General features: G+C 31.8%; 1 protein-coding gene across 5 annotated transcripts in view; it reads right to left on the reverse strand.

Moving 5' to 3' along the window:
* Window positions 1-22,679, reverse strand: part of LOC105337718 (receptor-type tyrosine-protein phosphatase epsilon) — a 30,435-nt gene that overhangs the window by 2,145 nt on the left and 5,611 nt on the right. For 2 of the 5 annotated variants that reach the window (XM_066073019.1, XM_066073018.1), the window contains exons 2-24: window positions 19,553-19,633; window positions 18,908-19,123; window positions 16,766-17,002; window positions 11,004-11,156; window positions 10,517-10,663; window positions 10,012-10,152; window positions 9,630-9,770; window positions 8,620-8,757; window positions 7,874-8,014; window positions 6,867-6,981; window positions 6,677-6,735; window positions 6,240-6,478; window positions 4,425-4,518; window positions 3,902-3,966; window positions 3,660-3,696; window positions 3,263-3,360; window positions 2,550-2,678; window positions 2,124-2,272; window positions 1,546-1,681; window positions 1,104-1,250; window positions 773-866; window positions 608-681; window positions 73-207 (exon numbers count right to left, since the gene is read on the reverse strand). In XM_066073019.1, coding sequence (XP_065929091.1) covers window positions 73-207; window positions 608-681; window positions 773-866; window positions 1,104-1,250; window positions 1,546-1,681; window positions 2,124-2,272; window positions 2,550-2,678; window positions 3,263-3,360; window positions 3,660-3,696; window positions 3,902-3,966; window positions 4,425-4,518; window positions 6,240-6,478; window positions 6,677-6,735; window positions 6,867-6,981; window positions 7,874-8,014; window positions 8,620-8,757; window positions 9,630-9,770; window positions 10,012-10,152; window positions 10,517-10,663; window positions 11,004-11,156; window positions 16,766-17,002; window positions 18,908-19,123; window positions 19,553-19,622 — 2,955 coding nt within the window. In that variant the 5' untranslated portion in view covers window positions 19,623-19,633. Of the gene's footprint in view, window positions 1-72; window positions 208-607; window positions 682-772; window positions 867-1,103; window positions 1,251-1,545; window positions 1,682-2,123; window positions 2,273-2,549; window positions 2,679-3,262; window positions 3,361-3,659; window positions 3,697-3,901; window positions 3,967-4,424; window positions 4,519-6,239; window positions 6,479-6,676; window positions 6,736-6,866; window positions 6,982-7,873; window positions 8,015-8,619; window positions 8,758-9,629; window positions 9,771-10,011; window positions 10,166-10,516; window positions 10,664-11,003; window positions 11,157-16,765; window positions 17,003-18,907; window positions 19,124-19,552; window positions 19,634-22,679 lie in introns of those variants that run through there. The other 3 variants (XM_066073020.1, XM_066073021.1, XM_066073022.1) reach the window with 3 other exon arrangements.

Genomic DNA, 22,679 nt, shown 5'->3' on the forward strand with positions numbered 1-22,679 from the left:
TTTTTCTTCGTGGGTTCTTTGTATTTCTACATATTTCTTAGCATTTGCACTGTATACTGTTTAAGTACTTACTGAAGGTATGTCAGATAGCTTATTTGTCACAACAACGATATTGGAGTCATTGTCATATAAAAGACGAAACAAATCAACGGAATTTCCAGAAAGTGGGTACTGCCCAGCAATTAGCATATCTTTATCTGTAAATGTCTATAAAACAAATAGATCCGGTGAAAAACTCAACATACATGTAGGTGTCATTTATATCCTTTGTGCATTTTACATGACTTGTATATTTCATGTAAATTTATTTACATTTCATTGTAATTAAAAGAATAGCTTATACAAGTTTAATAAATTACCTCCTTTATCCGAAAAATTAAAATTGCCAAAACAAAATGTGAAAGCGCGGAAGGTGATTCAAATACTTTTTATCGATCGGAAACAAAAATAGTGTAAATATCAGAGAAATGAAAGAAGAAGCATGAATCAAACAGAAAATACCAGCGCTCTAAAATAAAATTAATACAAAAGATGACTGAGGTGTGACAACAGGAACACTTTTACGGCAGATAACCGAACGTGAGAAAGAATCAGCTTATCTACGTACAGATAGAAATACCCCATTGTAGTAATCTCCCCTGCCTTCTACGCGTGACGTCAGAAACACTCTGTATCTGTCCGCTAAAATGCCAATTTAGAGTGCAATGGTCAAATGTAATGTATAAACATCAATGTCAGTATATAAAACATGAAAGTAATCAAAGTTGACAACCTGGCAGAACATTTCTCGTCATATTGAGCTCCTTGTTTTCCAGTCCGGCTTTCTTTTCACTCGAAGAATAACTCTTTAGAATGGCTTTCAAGTCCTTAAAAAGCAACGTTTTTAATATACAAAAAATCAATAAACTGATATTTCTATCAAAGTATGTTGACGAATGGTTACGGACTCGATTGATAATTTACAAAAACATGTAACCATACAAAATATCAAATTTGATTTTAAATTATTCGGATATCACGTCAACAATGTACATTGTAGTTGGTACATTAATTATTAACACATTTTTTTTGAAAAAATAATAAAGTTTAAATTTGTTTCATACCTCAAACTGAGATTTCATCCAATCAGATGGAGATTTACTACCGTTTTGTAGCTCACGAGTCTTCTTGATGAAGGTGTCCTTTGTCATGGCGTCATGCTTGTCTTTAAAAGATTCAACCAAAGCTTCGTGCAGAAATATGTACTGCTCCTGAAAATGATTCAATATCAAAAAATATTCAATGCATATACTCTTGATGTTAACACTTGTAATTATAATCATCTGACAAAATTAGCCCATGATAATTGAATATTGAAATGTCGTTATAAAATCAAAAATAGAGAAAAAAAAATTGCATACGTAAGTTTATCTTCACATGACTGATTTATTTTTTTCTTTTGACTTAAGATAAAATCAGCACTATATGCAAGCATTTTTATATATCATTCTACCCCACTTGGTCTTATATTACGAGTTACCCCCCCCCCCCCCCAATTGAACTTACCACGTTCTGTACCATGTTCATCCTGTCTTCTCTCATACGTCTGACGTAATCCTCCACTGTGACGTGTCCAGTCTCCAGACCTTGCTGATGTAGCGCATCCAAACCTATGAAGGTTCCGGTCCGACCGATACCCGCACTAAAACAGCAAGTACATAGCTTTATACAGGTTAGAAGAGGAACCTATACTTGAATTTCCTGGAAGTTAATACAATTGTATAAAATATTTGTTCAAATATACATATTTTCTTTGAACTTCAGTCTTAATGTTGTAAAGGAGGATAAATAATCAACAAATTTATCGTCAGATGTTTTATAAACTTAACGACTATCGAACACTCGTAAATTTTTGACAGACAGATAGTTAGAATGTTTTAATAAAATGAATGTATGATTTCAATGAATAGATTCAACATTTACCGAATAAGTCGATGTATTCAAAACCCCACTGACACAATATGAGAGAACAAACGTATTCTGACAGGTGTCCCGGTGTGCATAAATTTTACATAGGTACAAACATATATGCCAAACATGGGTAAACAATCAACCAATTTAAATCGATTACAAACGGTTCTTACCTGCAATGAACCAGAGTTGGGAGAGAATTTTGCTTTCCAATAGATCTCTTGACATGTTTATGAAACACGACCAGACTAAGTGGGTCAGGCACGCCATGGTCTGGCCACTGTGTGTAGTGAAACTGGGTCACTGTTCGGGAAGACTTTGTCTGAAAGCAAAGAATAGCTACGTTGGTTAACTTCATTACAGACAATTATATCAAAATTACAAAGATTTTATAATTAAGACATATTTAATTAGACAAATGCAAACATATGCATTTAATATATTTTATAATATTCTTTTAAGCAAACTTATTTAAAATGCCAATTAAAATCAACACTACAATTTAATTATGTTTAATTTTGACAATCTATCAATATTAAACGCAGAAAGGAATATAAGATTCTGTAATGTAAATCATTAAAACAAGGAATTATTCATACTTCTACTGAGGTAACTTTCATCTTCCGAACAACATAGTATGCATAGGCGTTCTCACTGAGCAGAAGGACCTTTGTTTTTCCGAACACAGATTCAGTCATGAGGTCCGGCCAGTACTTTTCACACTTTTTCTATAAAAAAAAATATTTAGAATTATCAATCATTATCATTTTATATCAAAGATTCCGCGGATTTTTTTCTCCTACTGATACGCCTAGTATTTCTTTTTTTAAAGCGATAGAACTTTTTTGGTAACGACTATTTGATAATATGTGTTCCTATATTTCATTATACTGTAAAGTCCTAATTAAACACGAGGAATTTTATTCCGCGTAAAACCGAGAGAAGCCCGTCTTGCAAACATTAAAACCTAGCTTTTAAATCTAATTTTTGGACAAATATTAAATTTATGAAACAATGATAAAATTTCAGCATTCGCGATTTTATGTTCTAGAGCTTTGATGGAAAACCGTTAATTCGCGGAATGAAGACTCGCGTAAAATAAGGAATCTACAGAATTATGAATATATATATTCATTTTATTTTAAAGGCAATGTACTCCTCTAAAAAGCTACTGCGTTAAAATTTCAAATGCGATATGCATGTTGTTTGCTTTTAACAATTTAACATAATATGTAAAATGGAAAAGCAAAACAGTTTTTATAAAATGTATGAGAGAAAGTTGTAAAAAAAAACAACAATTGACTGCATGTACCTTAGTCCCTTCAATAAGATTTGTTAACATAACAATGGTTGTCACATTTTCTTGCCAAATCAGCATCCAGTGATCCGCTAGTGTGTTTAGTCGTGGTCCTGATTGATTAAAAAATTCAAAATAAATCTTATTTCATTTGTGCTTTGATTAGGGAGAGTATGATTTAACTTAAACTTTTTTGTGTAAATAGGCGATTTTTACTTAAAATTAGTCAGTAACTTAACTGCTATTTCCTATGTAAAACGTAAAATTATACATTATGACAGCAAAACAGGTTAAGTTAAACAATTCAATTCAGTATGTGTAATTTGTTAAAAAAATCAGACGGAGTAAGGAAGTGTACCAGACGTGACTGTTTAAAAGATTTTGTTGAATAGGTCCAGTAAATTCTTCTTACCTTGCGCTGCTATGTAAGTTTTTTCTCCTTTAACATTCTGTGAGAAAAAAAATATTTGAATTTTACATAGTTAAGTAATAGAATAAAATGACATTCGCACTTGAGACAGGAAAGTGATATATTTTTATCACATTTTGCAGTTGATGAATGAATAAATATGGTAAAATTTATTTTGCAAACAGAAGATGGCGATTTATTTCTATCTGATTAGGTTTTTAAAACGATACGAGGAATCGTTTTACCTGTATATAGTTTGCATTGATGTAATCAGTTTTTGCATCCTTGAGAATAATCCTAGAATGATCATCTGAAAAAAACCCCGGAAATAATTTATATGGCAGATTGAATGGATTATTTTATATATATTTAAAAAGATTTGATCGTTGTGTCAATTTTTAAATTAATTCAATCTCCTTAATAGTAGCACAATATAAAGATATAGAGAGAACATTTAATTTCTAAAGAAAAGCTTCATGTGTATTAAAATTTTTTTAACTAGACGGTTTATGATTAAAATATCATAGAGTTTTATGATATATAACTGTTAATCATCAAACTTCCTTAAGTTCATAACACCGAAGACGGTAAAATTGTGTGGTCGTGTTATTCTGTTCTACTTTTTCAATTTTCGTACATGATAATTATGAAAACGGTAGTTATGTGATACAGCTTTAAATCAACGAATGGTATAGATGACCTAATTCCATTGTTACCTTGGAGAATAAAGATACTCATTTGTTCATAAGTGGTGTTTCTAACACTTACATGGAAAAGTAGTTTTGAATCTATTTTTGGGAATATTTTGTGGAAGTTTTCCATGATTGCAAGGTATATGATCCTGTTCCCCATATGGTATTGCCTGAAAAAGGTTTTAGTAAAATTTCAGTCCATATTATATATATATATATATATATATATATATATATATATATATATATATATATATATATATATATATATATATACATATATACATATATATATATATATATATATATATATATATATATATATATAACAACTAAACTGAAAAAAACAATATATATATATAACATATGTAACATTTAACAACTAATGTATAACTAATATATAACAACTTATATATAACATATAACAACTAAACTGAAAAAAAAATACATAATAGATAACAATTAGTTTTTATTATTTATAACATGATATTGTTTTAACGTATCAATTGACTAAAATACATAATCCTATATAAAATGTCGGAGATGATTCGGACATACACACGTACGACCAAAATTTGAGCGCAGCAAACAGATAAACTATCTTGGCAATTTACTTATATTTTGCACAAAGTTTACTCAGAAGTTTGATCTTTTACTATAAAAAATATATAAAAGGAAATCGTACGTTTGAAACATTCTCCCAGAGACTCAATAATGTCATTTCATGGAACCCATGTGTATTATTAACGAATGCACCATGATTCAATATCTTGGAAACCAAATATATACCAAAGGTTGCCGAAATGTTTACATTGTTTTGTAGGCGAACGTTGCCATTGTCTTTAATAAAGTTATCTAAAGCAGTGAATGCTTATTGTCAAATTTTCATACTAATGTCTATTTGTATGAAATATTGTGTATCGCTGATAAAAAGCCAATTATTCAGTCAGGGATATGAAATATACATTGAACAGCCATATGAACATGTTATTTAGTTAGCTTGCGCGACACCAAAATATAGTGCCAGAAACTTATTAGAGAGAAATCTTTTTTATTAAGGGGTAGATATATATTAATGATTGTTTTTCAAAGGTACACATCAAATTGGTTATGTAAGATTAAAAGTTTCATTAAATCTAACAAAAATATATACAGTCAAAAAACGTGAAGATGTTTCTATCTGTGAGCGCATGAATTACAATGTAGCAAAGCGTATTCTTAAAAGATTGAACGTTGCAGATTTCCACTGCAAACATAGAGGAAAATATACACTGAAATAGAATGTAAATATTGTGAAATGAAGCTTTGTATGAAAACGTAATAAACATTGGCATAAAAGAAAAAGTAAGAGTTGTAAGTATTCAAAATCGTAAGCACAGAGTAATGCTATTCTCCAGGTTATTTGTTTTTTGTGTTATTTTTAAACTACATGTCATTAGAAAGGTATACTACTAAACATAAATTACAGTTTGAGGCAAATATCTGTTCAGATAGTGTTTTATATAATCTACTTCGAAGTGCAATAATTTGTAATTTGTGATATCATTTTTTTGTTCCAGCAATCTAACCAATTTAACATGTGACAGTTCGATATTAGTGAGCGTTTTATTATCAGACCATTACCAGTGGTTACAGTAATGATATCTTTCAAAATCAGACTGTTTTAGTTAAACCAACAACGAAATTTAATGGCAGAGTTTTAAGTACGATATATGCTTCAAACACTTTTGTATGAAAAACATATCAGACATTCTCGGCCCTGACAGGCCTCGAAACTCTTGCTTCGGCAGATAAACATTACTTTCAGCATATTCATCTAATCGGACATTATCAAATTTAAAAACGTGTCTTTTGGTGTTACATAAAACATCAATATGTATTCTCATCTTACTTGGTACTCTTTTCGTAGATCCTTGTAGCTATTCACAGATCCTAATGTGACGACATTAACAAGCCTGGTAATGGATAGTTTTCCGACAGAGTTATTGTTCCTGATCGGGGTATCTTCAGGATTAGAGTAGACGGGATCTTGCGGGGGCTCAGTTGTCTGGGGCACGATTACAGGGGGATCAATTGTCTTGGACATTGCATCTGGGATACAAGCGGCCGCATTCATGTATGTGTTTTGATCTGCAGACGACAGTATTATATACAATATATTGTGTAGTACACCATGTCCACGTATACAAATATATTACACATATTTTTCACAAAATATTGTCATATCAAATATCAGAGGCAAATAATATCAATGTACAACAGAAAACAATTTAAACTTCTTACTCAACTTTTTAGATACACTGCATTGATTTGAGATATGGTATTTACCTTTTGTGCCATTAGGCGCAGAGCCTTTTGGAGCTTTGTGTGACCTTTTACGTCGAACCCTAAAAATAAACAATGATCAGAAATGAGAAAAAAAAAATAACCGATCTGTTCATTAAACGGATGCAATATTGCTTGATCTTAACAAGAACACATACACAGTTCTAATACATGTATATATGTTAGCCTTAACCTTATAAGCAAGATGGCAGTCACAGCTATTACAGCCAGTAAAGACACAGCACCAACCACGGCTCCAACCACTAAACTATTAGAACTATCCGGGGTGTCTGCAGGCGACACCAGAGCTGAAAAATGTCAAAGTTTTACAATCTCTATACAAAGATGGACACATCCAGCATATGTTTTGCATGCGTTCACATTTGTATATACAATGAACAAAAGCTTCAAATGTTCACCCAGTATATTGTATTTACTATTTGAAATAAACACACTTAGTTGTCTTGCCATCGGGTGACTGATTTCCACTTATCTTTTGAATTGTTTAAAGAACGATGCATTAACTTTGACTTCTCGTTACGACACGATATCTTGACATTTGCTAAATATAACAAACACTTCAGGTTCGTTAAATCTTGTCCAGGGCTTTTGGGTTTTTATAAGTTACCGTTGGAAACGATGTTAAGCTAATGAAAGAGAAAAATCTTCGGTTTGTATGGTATTCAAAACAAAGTCTAAGGACAATAAACAGCAAATTCAAACCGAGTAAATTCTGTTGCAGAAACAATTGAAGCATTAATATTCCAACTCATCTGGCTGTTTTTTTAATGTTTATTTAGTCATGTTTAAAGTTTTTCCTTTTAAAACTATCAGCACATAGTAATATCAATCAAAAAATACCAATGATATTAAGTACGCGCTGAAAAATACCAATTTAATGTTTTAACGTTTTATCAAGGGTAATTGATTCAATTGTTATTGTTTTACTAGTATTTCATCTGTGTTATTGATAAAAAGAAATATCAGTAATGAAATGTTAAACATTTCCCATAATCTCTTTTTGTAATTTACAAATTATTCTATTTATCAAAGTAAACACTTAGTAGTCATTATTCTTTTTAGATAAGATACTTCCTAGACAATCTTAAAAATTTTTGTTATGATAAAAAATGAATAGTATCAAATTTTTGAAGTAAAATCTTTCAGTACAGAATGGATTACATATATATTAAGATCTACCTTTCGCCATAAGACACCTTCCACCCTCCCATCCGTCCTGACACGGTCCACTGCACGATCCGTTCACGTGATCACACGTGTTGTTTACACAACTACCACATTTCTCAAAACAGTCCCGTCCAAAACTGCCTTCAGGGCACGCTGATTGAAAAATAATCAACAATTCTGAATGATGAAACATTTTTAGAAAAAAAATGGGAACTTGTCATCTTGTAATATTCACTTAGTCTCACAGGAAACCAATTTTGTTCTGAATGAAAATTCTTTTTAGAAAAACTATTAAATCAAAATAAATCCAGTACGTGTTTTCCTATCTTATTTTAAATAGGTCATAAAGAGTTCAGCTTTGAATAAGCAAATCTTTCTGTCAGTTACATATATTAAATCTAGGTGGATGAATCTTTGTTAACAATATTCTTTTTCATGCCTAGTCTCATTTTTTCCGAAAGAAGACATTTTAAAACTGCCTTAAATAATCCGTTTTATAAAAAAAAAATATTGCGTGAAAAAGTTGATTTTTTTATTGCCATATTATAAACTAATAGAATTTAAAAATTATCAAAAATCATGTAAAATAAACTTCATATTTACATACGATACATACAATAAGGAAAGCCCAATAGTACAGAAAATTCACATGATATTTATGACAAACTGTTCATAACTAATCATTAAAGTTGAAAATTTGCTCTTAAAAAATACAGGACCTCAATTCATATTCTTTATAAGGAGAAATAAGGAAAAACCTTGGTCGCACATGCCACCAATCCATCCATCCCTGCAGCCCAAGGTACACGTCCCCGTTACTGAGTGACACATCTTATCCTTGCAACCATCTCCACAACTACTGTTACAATGGAATCCAAAAGTCCCGGAAGGACATTCTACACAGAATTTTCAAAATGATATTAATTCTCTGGCTGAAAATAATATAAAATTCACATAATACTCGAAATGAATCTTTGTGGAAACTAATGTTTTGATATCAAAGCAAGACCTTTGAATTATTTATAAAGGTTTACTTCTTAAATCTAGTTTTAGATTCACATTCATGTTAATTGAGTCCAGCATAGATCTGAATCAATTATTTCGCCTGAAGGTGTCAAATGAATATGTTCCAAATTTCACCCACTTGTTAACAACAAAACATTATTGTACTTGGTTTACTCAAGTTTGAAATGTAATGTTATGTTATTATTTTTTGTGAAGAAAATAAAAACAATAAAATGCTGTCTTTGAATATTTATGCGGAAAATGAAGGTGGCAATATTGCAGAAAAAAATTAATAATCAGCTTTAATTTTACTGCAATGGTTTGTACCTCCATAACCCTCATGATTCACCAACGAAAGCATTTTATTGTTTATTTTTAATCTTCATTTTTTACAAAATGATAAACTGATATTAAAGCGCAAGTAAAATTCATTAAATACTGTAAATGTAAACTAGTACGTTGAATAATATACAAAAAACCAGCAGAATCGTATTCTATGAAAATCTGAGTCTGACATTTTCCTGATTATTTTATACAGTCCGTGATTTTCCTTAGGTTGCTAAAATTTGCAACAAATCGATAAACGGGCGTGTAGATTTCAGTCCCGTCAGTTCCAACAGAGCTATGAATTGCAATGAATTTCCGCAAGATATAGAGGGATTCATACTTTGTGGATGTAAATATATAGACTTAATTTTTAATAATAATAATAATAATAATGATAACAATAATAATTATTAATTCATATAATGTTATCTCTAACCTCTGTCACACGCTTCCCCATCCCAACCAATGTCACAGCCATTAGGACAATATCCATCAAATCTGTTACAAGTTTCATTTTGGAAGCAGTGCCCGCTGCAATTGTACCGACAGTTTTCACCATATGCACCGTTACTGCAAGCTGCAAAGTAGAAAAAAAACCCATCAACAACAACTGTTTGAATCAAAACAGCAATATATTTCAGTTTATGTTTTATTTTCCCATTTTGATTTAAGGATACCCATATTTATTTTTAGAAATTCATATTTTATTCAGTGTAAAATAATATCATCTTGCACATGGTTAGTATTGATATGACAAATATTTAAAATAAATTGGAAATGATGGAAAAAAATATGTTATACATGTAACAATTACTTACAAGTGAAGCACTTTGAATCAGTCCATCCTTTGCTACAACCGTTTTGGCATGTGCCGCTAATAAAGTCACATGTCTGGTTTTCAAAACAATTACCACTACAATTTTCTAGGCACCCAAGGCCGTAAGATCCATTGATACATTCTGTAGGTATAAACTAAATCTTTTAAATACTTTTTGCATTGTAAATCGTTACATGTAATAATAACATGCTATGTAAACATTATTAAACTGCTCGTTATTCTACGACAAATATCTGATTTAATATTTCGTAGTACTGACATTGTACAAGCATGCACACACAAAAGTAAGGCACATTTCTTGTTTCATTAGAATTGATTATTGTTACTACTAATATTCCCTGTTTGTGTGAATAAATACTTTCTTTTTTTTTTTTTTAGATATTTCATCATCTTAATCGTCTTCAATTTTTTTCATTAAACTATACTGCAGAATTTAAAAGCAAATGAGAGCGAAACAGACTTTATTTTAAATTAAGATAACGTACCATTTGAACAAGTCGGTCCTCTGTATCCAGGGGCACACCCTCTTAGACAAGCACCGTTCACATGAAAACAGGTATCATTATCCAAACAGTGGTTACTGCATTCCATGCTACAGTTCTGTCCATACCATCCAGTTGTACATATTTTTTCTATACAATGGTTATGTTGATTTGAAATTTAAGCATATATTTCATCATATACTGTGGTTTCATCAATGTTCGTTGAATACCAATTTTTTGGATTTCATAGTTAATTTGATCCATGTAAATAAACTTTCATTGAAGTGCAATTTCTGCTAACAATTTTTATTGGTCACGAGTTTAAGTATCCCTGAAACAGTGATTTTCATTAAATCCACCAAAAATGATATCCACAAATATTAATGAAACCATAGTACAACATGTTGAAAGTACAAAACTGATTTGGGAAAAAAACATTTTTGAAACAGTTCTTACTTAAGAATCGAAATAAGAGGTGCAAGAAACATACCGCAGTTGTTCCCCATGTAACCGGGTAAACATAAATCACATTCACTTCCGGTAAACTTTCCTTGGCATGACACACATCCTCTTGTTATGTCACAGTCTGTACACTTAGCGTTACAGTCTGTACAGTTTTCTCCGTACTGATTTTCTTCACAGCCTGGAATTTATTTGTCAACACTATATGTTATGTGCGATAAAAGTGCTATTTACAGTATAGCTGTTTTTGGCGGGATATACGTTTGGCTTAATTCAGCGATTTCTGAGAATTAACTAATATTATGTCTTATGTTTTCAAACATGTGTGAGGTCAGGGTAAAAAGAACAATGGTTACATCACACAGTGTAACAGATAATAATGTATATTTACTCATAAGCAATACAAAACTAATGTCAACAATTAAAAAACTAGATGCTGTCATTAGACAGTAATACCCGCACCAAGTGTTTGCCCCTAAATAACACTGTTTTGTACCAGTTAAATTAAAAAAGAAGGCCACATGCAAGCTCCGGTAATACATTTAAAAATTATAATTTTCATAACTGAAGGATGAGATCCCTTCTCATATGATAATACACATGAGCAGCACTTTATGTGCAATTTAGGGTTGAACTGTTTGCAGTGAATTTTCAGTTAATCAATAATCTCAACATTTCATGTCATAGAAAGTATAATGGTCTAAAATATGTTTTCCGGTGCTACCGTTTTGGCGAGCGCAGCAAGAATTACACATACATGTACCTTGCATCATTGTCAACCTAGAGTGAATTTTTGAGAGAGTATTGCTCTACAATAAGAATGCCAAAAGTATATACTGAAATAGCTCACTCAAGTACACTCTTTACAGATGTTTGATCCACCTCTAAATTTATCGCGGGAAACAAAGCGCGAGAGCACTGTAACGTCATCCATGACTTTATTTATCTTTGTTTACGTTTATTTACTCAATACGAAGGTATGGAAGCATGTAACAAATCTTTTGAATCTCGCCAAAGTATATGCGGTACTCAAAACGTGTCTTCAAACTTTAAGACACCGTAAATTACGAGTTAACAGTCGGCCAATTTTTGCATAGCACCACGGGTGAAAACATAAGAAAGCATTATGGGACGTAGACAAAAAAATTTGTTTGATGAACTGTAGGTTTAGCTCGTTCTTTTTCCCGCGCACACTGGTTCTAAGAGCTCGCTTCGCTCGCTGGCGCTGCACGCCGGCGAGCTGTGCTCGCTATAATTATTACAAACAAAATTAAAAAATGAATTATGCCCCCGCCCCGTGGCGGTTGCCGGTTTTAGATTTGCTTCTGTGTGCCTACATGTACATCATCGTGAGCACAGATTTAGAGAAGGGGTGGGAGTGAGGGGTCCAGACCCCCCCCCCCCCATGAAAATTCATTTATATCAATAGTAAAATTACCAAAAATACACCTTGGACCCCAGTGCTCGTACAGATATGTAAACGCTCTAACCAATAGCGCTTCAATGTTAGGTAACATTATTTTGGGGGTAAATATTTAAATAATATTCATACTTTATCGCTTATCTCAATAGGAAGTATACATCACAATATGCAGGTGTCCTGCACCACCTTAAAGCTGTTCTTTACCTAATAAAATAGTGCAAGGGGTTTTGAAGAATAGGTCATAAAAATACATGCATGTTACAAATAACTGATCTTTGTCTGAAGTTACGTACACAACACAGGTCTGCAGGTCTCATTAGCGGGTACTAGTTTTACCCAGCTCTTCGATTTGATGGTTTCACGTATGTTTTATGTTTACATATTACATGTATGTGTTTTCCATATGCAGAAAAGGATTAGTTAAGATCAGCTAAAGAAATTCATTATTGTGCTTAAATTGGATTATCATTATGATGTTGACCAATATAGGTAAGCATAATACATGTAGTAGCAGTATAGCACAATATAAGGAGATGCCAGCATACATAAGTTTTACTTTCACTTTCTAAATGTGATCTCCCTTTGACAGCATACTGCATCATCATCTTTTAATATTTAAATAAGCTTATTATAGTTACCTATCCTATCGCATTTGTAAAGTTTCTGTCATTTTAATTGCAAAAGTTATTTTTTTTATTTTCAGACTGACCCCAATTTGACCCTGTATTAACAATTTCGTATTAAATTTGTGTATTACATGTGAGTAGTGTAGACACTTATTATTTTTATATGAGTTTTAATAGAAAGGAAGGAGTATTTCTTTCTTAATGTCTTATAATGCATCAAATACAATGTAGGTCATGACCCTATGGGACTGCAAAGTTCTGACCCCACGAAACAGGAAAATACAAAAAATCTTCTCATGTCATAATGATGCATCAAATGGTGTAAAGTACATTAATGACCCCCAGGTGTTGTCTTTATCCCCCCCCCCCTTTAAGAAATAGGAAATGACGATACACTGTATATTTTGTTAACTTAGTTCTGAGATCCTCATCCCTAAACCATATAATTTATTCTTGCTCTATGTGTCATTGCCTGATTGCGCATCAAATTGTATATACCGGTAGGTTATGCCCCCTTTGGAGACACCCTGATTTCTAGAACTAGAAATAATAAAGTATTTTATCTTATTCATTTGAGTGTTTGATCCATGTGGGTAGTTCCTAGTCTAATGATGACACTGCTTTGTTAAGGAGACTTTACAATTGACCCAAAAAGGCAAATACACATGCATATAACATTTTGTTTATAAATCTTAAAAATTGAATTAAGCAATTTCCAAAATGTTAATGTGCATCAGGAGAGAAAAAGCAATCAAGAAATGATTAAAAGTTTGCTACTGTAAACATTTAAGAATGTAAGAAGACTGAATCTTTAGAACCTGGTTTGATTGGGGGGTAGAAGGGGTGGATGTGGAGTATAAACATTTATAATTTGAATCATTTATTGTTATCAAATTTAACTTTTCAATGAATATTAGTTATTGATCCCAAGGTAGAAATATGACCTCTGATCATATCTCAACAGATCATTTGTCAATAATGCAAGGTGTAATAAATTTTTTTTAAGAATAACATTTTTTACCAGTTTATAAAAGTTTTAGACACCCAAATTATATTTTGATTTTAATAGATCATTAGACAATTAAGGGGGAGGGAGAACAGTTTATATTTGAGTTTATTTGGGGGGTGGGGGTTCCAAGTCATATATATTTGACAATTTTTTAATGTAATTCAAAATAAGACTAAGCCATACTACAGTCATGAACATGAATAGTATAGAACTAAACACAAACTAATAAATGTATATATACATGGGAAGTATTACAAAACATATGATTGATCTATATCTGGGTTATTAAATTGAATCATATATCATGTACATATTATATTATTGTTTCTTTGTTCAAGGCATTTCAGATGGTACGTAGGTCATGATCCCAAGTGCTCTTCCTGAAATTATCAAATATCATTAAAACCATTGAGATTCCCACCTTAATCCAAAGATATTATTCCTCCTTAAGTCATGGCGCATCAGATTATTATGGCATATAAGTCATGACCCCAAGGGGTTATCCTGACCCCCTTAGAATCAGAAATTGTCAATTACCTTTAAATTATTGATGTTTGATGATCCTATCTTTATTTAATCTTTATTATTAAGTCTCCCGAATGAAATTTGGAGACTTATTTTTTTGTACGGTTCTTAATACATGTATTATTATTCTTCTTCGTCTTCTTCCGTTTCTTCTCTTCCGCTCTGAATTTGTTTCTCAGAGATGGCTGAACAGAATTGTACAAAACTCTAGGATATGATAGGCCTGCATATCTAGTTATGCACCCTGGTTTGATTTTTCTCATTTTGGGTTAGAAAACCACTTTTCTGGGAGGGGGGTGTCAAAAGGGTGTGGAGTCTAACATTGAACCTTGTAGGAAGAATCGTAGACTCTATTGTAAATGGTAACTTAAAAACAGACAAAGATAATAATATAGGGTTTTCATAATCATATCTTGACTGTTACTGGCAATATATAGGGTTTATTAGATCTGACCCCTGGAGTCATCCCCACCCCCCCCCACCCCCCAGGAATTTGAAATTACCATATCTCTCAGAAACTGTTATAATCATGACCCCTAAACCATATATATTCATGTTTCTGATGTCAAGGGGCATCAAATGTAATGTAGTTCATGTGCCCTGTGGGTGGTCCTGACCCACTCAAACAGCAAGTCCCTTAATATCTTCAAAACTGTTGTGATCCAAACCTTTAAACCATATATATTCTTGTTCCTTGTGTCATGGGGCATCAAACGGTATGTAGGTCATGGGCCCCGGGGGTGGTCGTGACCCCCCTCGAACAGGAAGTGTACGAATATCTCGAAAACGGTTGAGATCCCCACCCCTTAACCACATATATTCTTGATCCTTAAAGGGCATCAAAAGGTATGTAGGTAATGGGCCTCAGGGTTAAATTTAATTTTTCAAAACCGTAATGCACATCTATGGAACAGTTCCTATCATATCCCAAAATATGATGTGTCTATCCATTAAATCATAAGAGGAGTTCTAGGATCTATGTTTTTTTGGAGTGATAAAGGTCAATTTTCTGCTATTTTTTGACTCCCTGGATGAAATTTAAATTTTTAAAACCTTACTACACATCTATAGAAGATTCCCTATCATATCCCAAGATATGACGTGTCTATCCATTAAATCATAAGAGGAGCTCTTGGATCTATGGGTTTTTTGTAGTGATAAACGTCAGTTTTCTGCTACTATTTGACTCCCTGGATGAAATTGAAATGTTTAAAACCTTATTGCACATCTATAGGACAGCCCCAATTATATCCCAAGAGATGATGTAGCTACTCCAGATATTGTAAGAGGAGTTCTGGGAACCATACTTTTTTTGCAAAAAACCCCGTCATTTTTTGTTGCCCACTGATCCCCTTAATAGAAAAAAATATCTGGAACCTAATCACACTTCAGTATGACACCCCCAATCATATTCTAAAAGATCATTTGGCTACAGCCAAAAAAGAAATGCCGTTTTTGAAACCAGTTTAAAAAAAAAAAAATACGTCATTTTTAAGCCATTAAATGACCTCCAGGACAAAATTTAAAATTCCGAAACCTTATTGCGCATCTATAAGATACTCTAAAACATAATAAGAGATGATTTATCTACTGTTGAAAATGTAGGAGGAGTTTGAGGAAGAAGGTTTTTTGTGTAAAAACGTCATTTTTTACCAATTATTTGAACCCCAGGGCTAACAGAGAATTTTTGAAACCTTTTTACAAAACAACATGATACCCCAAATCAAATTCCAAGAGTTCAGTTTGCTGTTTTATAAGATGTAAGAGTAGTTTGAGAAAGTAAAACGTGACAGACGGACGGACGGAACAGGGTAACAACAATATACCCGAACTTTCTTTAGAAAGTGCGGGTATAATAAAAATTTCAATGAATAAGAATTGTTTATTCATCATATTACATTTCCTTATTCAAAGGGGTAATTTACTTCAGTGGAAGAAGTATTAGCTTATTTTGTTTTTTATTGAAGGAAAAAGGAGTCACAAAAATTACATCCGCCAAAATTAAAGTTTTATCTTGTAGGCCTAAATCCACCAAAATTAAAACATGCGAACCCCCCCCCCCCAAAAAAAAACACAAAACAGATAATAATAAAAAAAAAACCACCTTAAAACCCCCCAGCATACGATATTTAGTCAATTCAATAACATATTGGCAACGATTAGTACATAATATATTTTCATCTATAATGAGATTTGTACAAACATACCATAAATTTTCACTTCACAAATTTCTAAGAAGGCCTCACTGCCATCCCAAGGGCTCGGTTTGTTGGTGTAGAAGACGATGGTTCTAGTTTTACTTGGGCATTCAATCGTGGAAGGCATAGGGATTGGTGTATTGTAGTTTGTATTATCTTTGTAACATAATACTGCGTTTCCAGATGTATTGTAGAAATACAACCAGTAGTAGTGCAACCTAATGGTGCTTTGCAAAGTGCTACCTCCTATAAGATATACATATATGTACAAACATTAACTTCATTATAAAATAAGCTTTTAAAATTAAACTTTTACAATAAAAAACCTTAAACTTTTGTAATTTAAGGTGTAATCAAAAATGAATGAAAGTCAAAGTCATGAAACGCTGCTAGATTTTTGAAAAGATGATAATGTTTCTAATTATGGTATGAAGAAATTAGACATAGTAATAAGAAAAAGCCAAATTTAACCATCGCTGCACTAAATCAAATATATTAGGAGTATATGAAAACAATATATAGTAAATACATCGTCAATTCATATTACAAAACATATTACAAAACATAATGAAGCGCTGCTTTTAAGTTTAGAATAGCAATTTGTTGTGTAGCTTTGTAACCAAAATTGCTTAATTCAGCAAGAGTTTTCTTTCTTTATCATAACCTTTTGAAGGTTTTACATGCAGGTTTTACAAACAGTATAAGATAAAACGCCATTATTAATACTGTGGTTTCTAATTCTCTATAAATGTTTTTCTGTTTTTTAATTTGACTAACATAATTATAGTAAAATGGATCCATATGTTTAGGAAATGCTATAAATGTAACACAGAGAATTTTGTTATAACACAAAAAAGGGGGTCAAATAATTGCTCTATCAGTAGTTGGTCTATTCTCAATATAGAGATATATTGTCTCGAATAAAATGTTTTTAAAAATATATAATTTTGTTTTCCCACATCTGCCCTCTCAGAATTGAAAACCTTTATTCAATTTTAAACATCAGAAATGTTATACTGAGTCTAGAAATTGCAGTTGTCTTGGTCACAGGCTTTACCCAATTCTCCTGGTAAACAAACTATAAATAGAGAAATAAAAATTTTCCATCCAAATATTATCTGGCCTAGAAAATCAAACACGTACTGTTCATGTACTGTACTAGTACATTCAATTTAGTTATATTTTAAAAAAAAATCCATGATGGGGGATGAGGACGGAAGACTTATATTGCCTCATAAAGATTTGATCAATATGATTACATGTAGTTTCTTGTGTTTTTTGTGTAAAGGTTTTCAATACTTTTTTGTACTTTAGTAAAACATTAGATTCATTCCTGTATTTTTTTTTCTACATTTGAATTCAAATAAATCTCGTCTTCAAACATAAATAGAAGCCCGGCACTGCTAAGTGAAACAAAGTAAGATTTGTGTCTTTAGATTACCATCAATGTCCATTTTCAGTAAAATATCCAAATATAAAACAGATGACGCCGACTCTGTGGTATCTTTTATGAAACATTGTAGATCCATGAAAAATACTCTTTTTATACGTATTTACATGTAACCATTTGACCCATTGATATACTGTTCATGGGAAAGAAATGTATTTATACATAAAAGCGATCTCGTCGCGAGCAACGAGAGGTGTTCCGCTTAAATGTACCTTAACATAGAATATCAGGAAAGTTGTTTTTTGTTTTTATCAATTGTTTTTATTTCCTCTAATTCCTTTTAACCCCTCCACGGATTTCAACAGACTTAAAATCATACTAACAAAAAGGTGTTTTTATTATAATTTGTGACTTTTATTCAAATTAAAACGGAAATTAATGAAATCCATCATTTAAAAAAATGTAAATCGAAATGCAATTAAGGAAATCTTAAAAACATTTCGGAATGCCAAATCAGCAGAATTTATGTTCATGTTTGTAAGGGTTTAACAAATTTGTATTTATCCATTTATTTATTGGGTTTTTTCTTAGTAAAGGGCACATTTTTATAACTGTCATTTCTTACCTTGATTCTATTTTTATAATATTTTGCATTGCAAACACAATTCTTTCATATGTTTTAGAGTGAAGCTAAATATCGTTTATAAAATGCAGTACATACATTGGCTTCCTTTCTTCACATGTGGAATTGGTTTACTTACTATCATTTCGATACCAAAAGCGTATTTCTTTCACGTTATAAACCTTGTCTAGGTTTATACGTAACCACGCTTCAGTCTGGCCAGACCCTGTGTGTGAACATGAACCACCCACCATCGTTAGTCTGCCCGGATAACCGTCAATGGTCCTGTCGGCGAAAAAGAAATTGTAGTTGGAGCTCTGGGTTGCAGTTGTTTGGCCACGAACAACAAGGTTGCCTTTAGTGATAAGTGAAAAATAAAATAATTCCATGAAATAGAGTCACGTGAGCGACGTCATTTCATCAACGACATTTTACAATAGTTGTCACTAAATTCAGCTATTTTCTAATTTGTCGATGATTCCTTATAACAAACCTTAAAAACATAAACTTGATTAAAAACTACTGAAAAACAATATCAAGTTCGATATTATTTGACTTAAAAACAATTGAAAAAGAATAAAAAGTTCATAATCGTAAGAAGCCTTTGATAGGGCAATTATTTCATTGGCAACTTGAATGGGTGCATTGGTTGTTGCAAATATTTTTCTTTATATATATTAGGATTTGACATATATAATTGTATTTAATGTAAAAATCATTAATAGATTAACTTTCTCCATTGTCACTCCTCCATATATAGATCTAATAAACTGAGTATACATACGGTAGGCCTGGTTTTTATGAAACAGAAGACAATATACAAGTGCTGCGAAGATACAATGGCAACTGTGCATGATTCCTGTATCTACAAATAAACATTCTTAACAATAGAGGATATTAGGTCGAACAAATAATAAACATAAAAAAGAAATTCCTTGTAAGCAAAAATGCAAATAAACTATAGTGTATTAAAATGATTAGGATAAAAATTTACTACGATGGAATGATGGACAATAATAATATTTATTATGTCTCATACTGAATTGAATATTCAAACCATGTTAACATGTACATTGTATTATTTGTTTAAGAAATTGTGTTTAATAATATTCAATGAAGGAAGTATTCATCGAGTCTTTACATAATTTAAACGCACGACATACTAGGGCAATACATGTAAAACGATGTTTCTATGTTTTAAAGCAAAGTTAAACAACGCAAATGAAGGATGACAGACTTTCAAAAAAAAATTGAAATTATCCATCATGCGTCAATTAGTGATTTTACATCAAACTCTGTCTTTAGATGCGATAGTATCTGTGATAGTGCATTGAACCTACTTTTTTAATAAAATCATTCATAATTACGAATCTGGAATATTTTAAATCCAGGGTACAATATTCACGGTCTAGGACAAGGCTTAGCCGAGTCCTTGTCCGTGAATCGTGGCCGCTTCCGTGGAATTTCACTATCCCACACGAGTATATAATGAATGATTATTTTTCTCGCATTAGTTTACATTAAAAAATAATGTATGACAACTTTTTGTTATGACTTTCAACAGATTACTTTCGATTTAACCATACGCGTGCTTCAAATAGTGCAAGTCAAAATGAGAGAAAACGAAGTTTTTTCAGTAAAAAAAATGATAAATGTAATTAATTATGCAAACAAATAATAATAATCTAAATCCATCGTTTTGCATTTTTCTACAGCAGAACATTTTTTACGCTTTTACGCTTTACGGTGTAGTAATACACAGTGTAAGACAGAAAAAGCTCCTACTGCTGTCGCACACTGGACAAATCGATCACACACCGGTGATAATGCGAAAATAAAAATATCATCGGTCATATGTCTTCAATTTCGTTAATTTTATGGTTTACCATTCCATCTTTTCAGCTCAGTTTGTTGCAATATCTTTGTAATTCAAGCACAGATATGAATCAGTATTATCCCCGGTGTTAATGTTTAGTTTTTCTTTTGGTAACTGTGTAAAAAAGTTATATCTGCCTTGAAGTTGTATTCTTCCTTTTGTCGTGTTCAATAATTGATGAGCTTAATCAAATAGAGAATATCACTCTGTGATCGTGTCCATCAAATCAAAGTTTTTTACGTAACAAAGTTGGGTCAAACTTTGGCCACTAAGCAATTCTAAGAAACAAAAACCTTTTCCTACGCTACCGTTACGTCGAAAAAGTCACGGTTAGATTTCATATTAAATGACTTGTCAAATGCAAACATGAATTGAAGTAAGAAAAAATGTCAACATTTAAATTTCTTATTATGATAATGTAAATTGATTAACACTTAAGTTTATTTTTTATATTTTGTTGAGTCAGAAACTAATAAACTTCATTAAACGATTACCTATGAATTACATTGGTCACATTTTTATTTTACAGATCATGCATGTACCTCAGGTAGACAAAGGTTGAACTCTATTCTCTTGTCCGTGAAGGAAGGTGTACAAATCAGTCAACAACTCCGGATTGTAAGTGTATAGTAAATATATCATGTCTAAGGAGCTCTTATTTATGTCTGTTCAGGTCAGTCGCATTAGGAAGTAAAATTTGAGGATAGAAAAGGCACAAAACGACACTAAAAACGCATCAGTTCTTCACAGAAACTTTAGTTTACCAAAGGTAAATTAAAACTAATATAACTTACGAATAGAAGATTTAGCCATTATTCAGCGTGCCATTACAATTTACTATCAAAATATCAATCAATCATAACTAGAAACGATCTCGTTGCGAGCAACGAGGAGGTCTTCCTCTCGATTTTTAGAAGGTGATATGACATCATCAACTTTGATATTTGATAATAAAAAAAATATTTGGATAAAGGAGTTAAGTACAAATGTTTTCCTGTGTCGCTTTTTATGAGTTTCCTTACGTTGAGTTTTAAAATACTTGCATTTTTTTCCAATCCAGTTAGAAAAATTTAACTTTATAACCTCTAGCCCCTAAAAACCCTAATAACGTAAGCGCATGAGAAAATCATAACATTGTTACGATATATAAACGTATTATTTTGTTTAACAAGTGTTAAGAAATTCTTAAGATATATGGGAAGGAACGTTATAGTGACAAATCCCTTATCTCCTTATAGTGGCCGTTTAACGAAATTTTGAAGATTGCATATTATTAAGTATATCATTTTGAGAATTATTTTCTTATATACTGCGTTTCAAAAAATTTTTCTTTCTGAGAGATGAGAGATCAGAATTTTAGACTTTTGACCCCTAAAAACCCCTAATTACTCAACACATGATGAAATCATTACATTGCTTGGATATATAACTGTAAGATAAATATATTTGCCTCTATAACCTTTCACACAATATTATTCGGTAAAGAGCTACACATAAAAAACTTTAAAGCCCTTTGGTCCCTTAATTTGAGAGACCAGTCCCTTTTTCATGATATCAAATGAATGGTCATTTAATTCTCAAAACATTTTCTTCAACAAGTGTTTAGAGATTCGTAACCATTCTTGAGATATATGTGAAAGAGCGTTTTATCTCCTTATAGGGACCGTTTAACGAAATTTTGAAGATTGCACATTATTAAGTACATCATTTTTAGCATCTTTTCCTATATACTGCATTTCAAAAATTTATCCTCTCTAAGATATGGGAGATCAGAAGTTTGGACTTTTGACCCCTAAACACCCCTAAATACTCAACACATGATAAAATCATTACATTGCTGAGATACTTAACTGTAAGATAAGCATATTTGCTTCAATAACCTTTTACAAAATATCCCTCAGTAAAGGGGTACAGACAAAAGAATTTAGAGCCCTTTGTTCCCCTAATTGGAGAAGCAAGCCCCTTTTTTTTTATATTAAAGGTCTTGTAAATATTATTTTTTCCCCATAACATGTAAACTAAATATTTTTCCGAA

The sequence above is a fragment of the Magallana gigas genome, chromosome 10 (assembly GCF_963853765.1).
Source record: "Magallana gigas chromosome 10, xbMagGiga1.1, whole genome shotgun sequence".
Classification (NCBI taxonomy): Eukaryota; Metazoa; Mollusca; class Bivalvia; order Ostreida; family Ostreidae; genus Magallana; species Magallana gigas.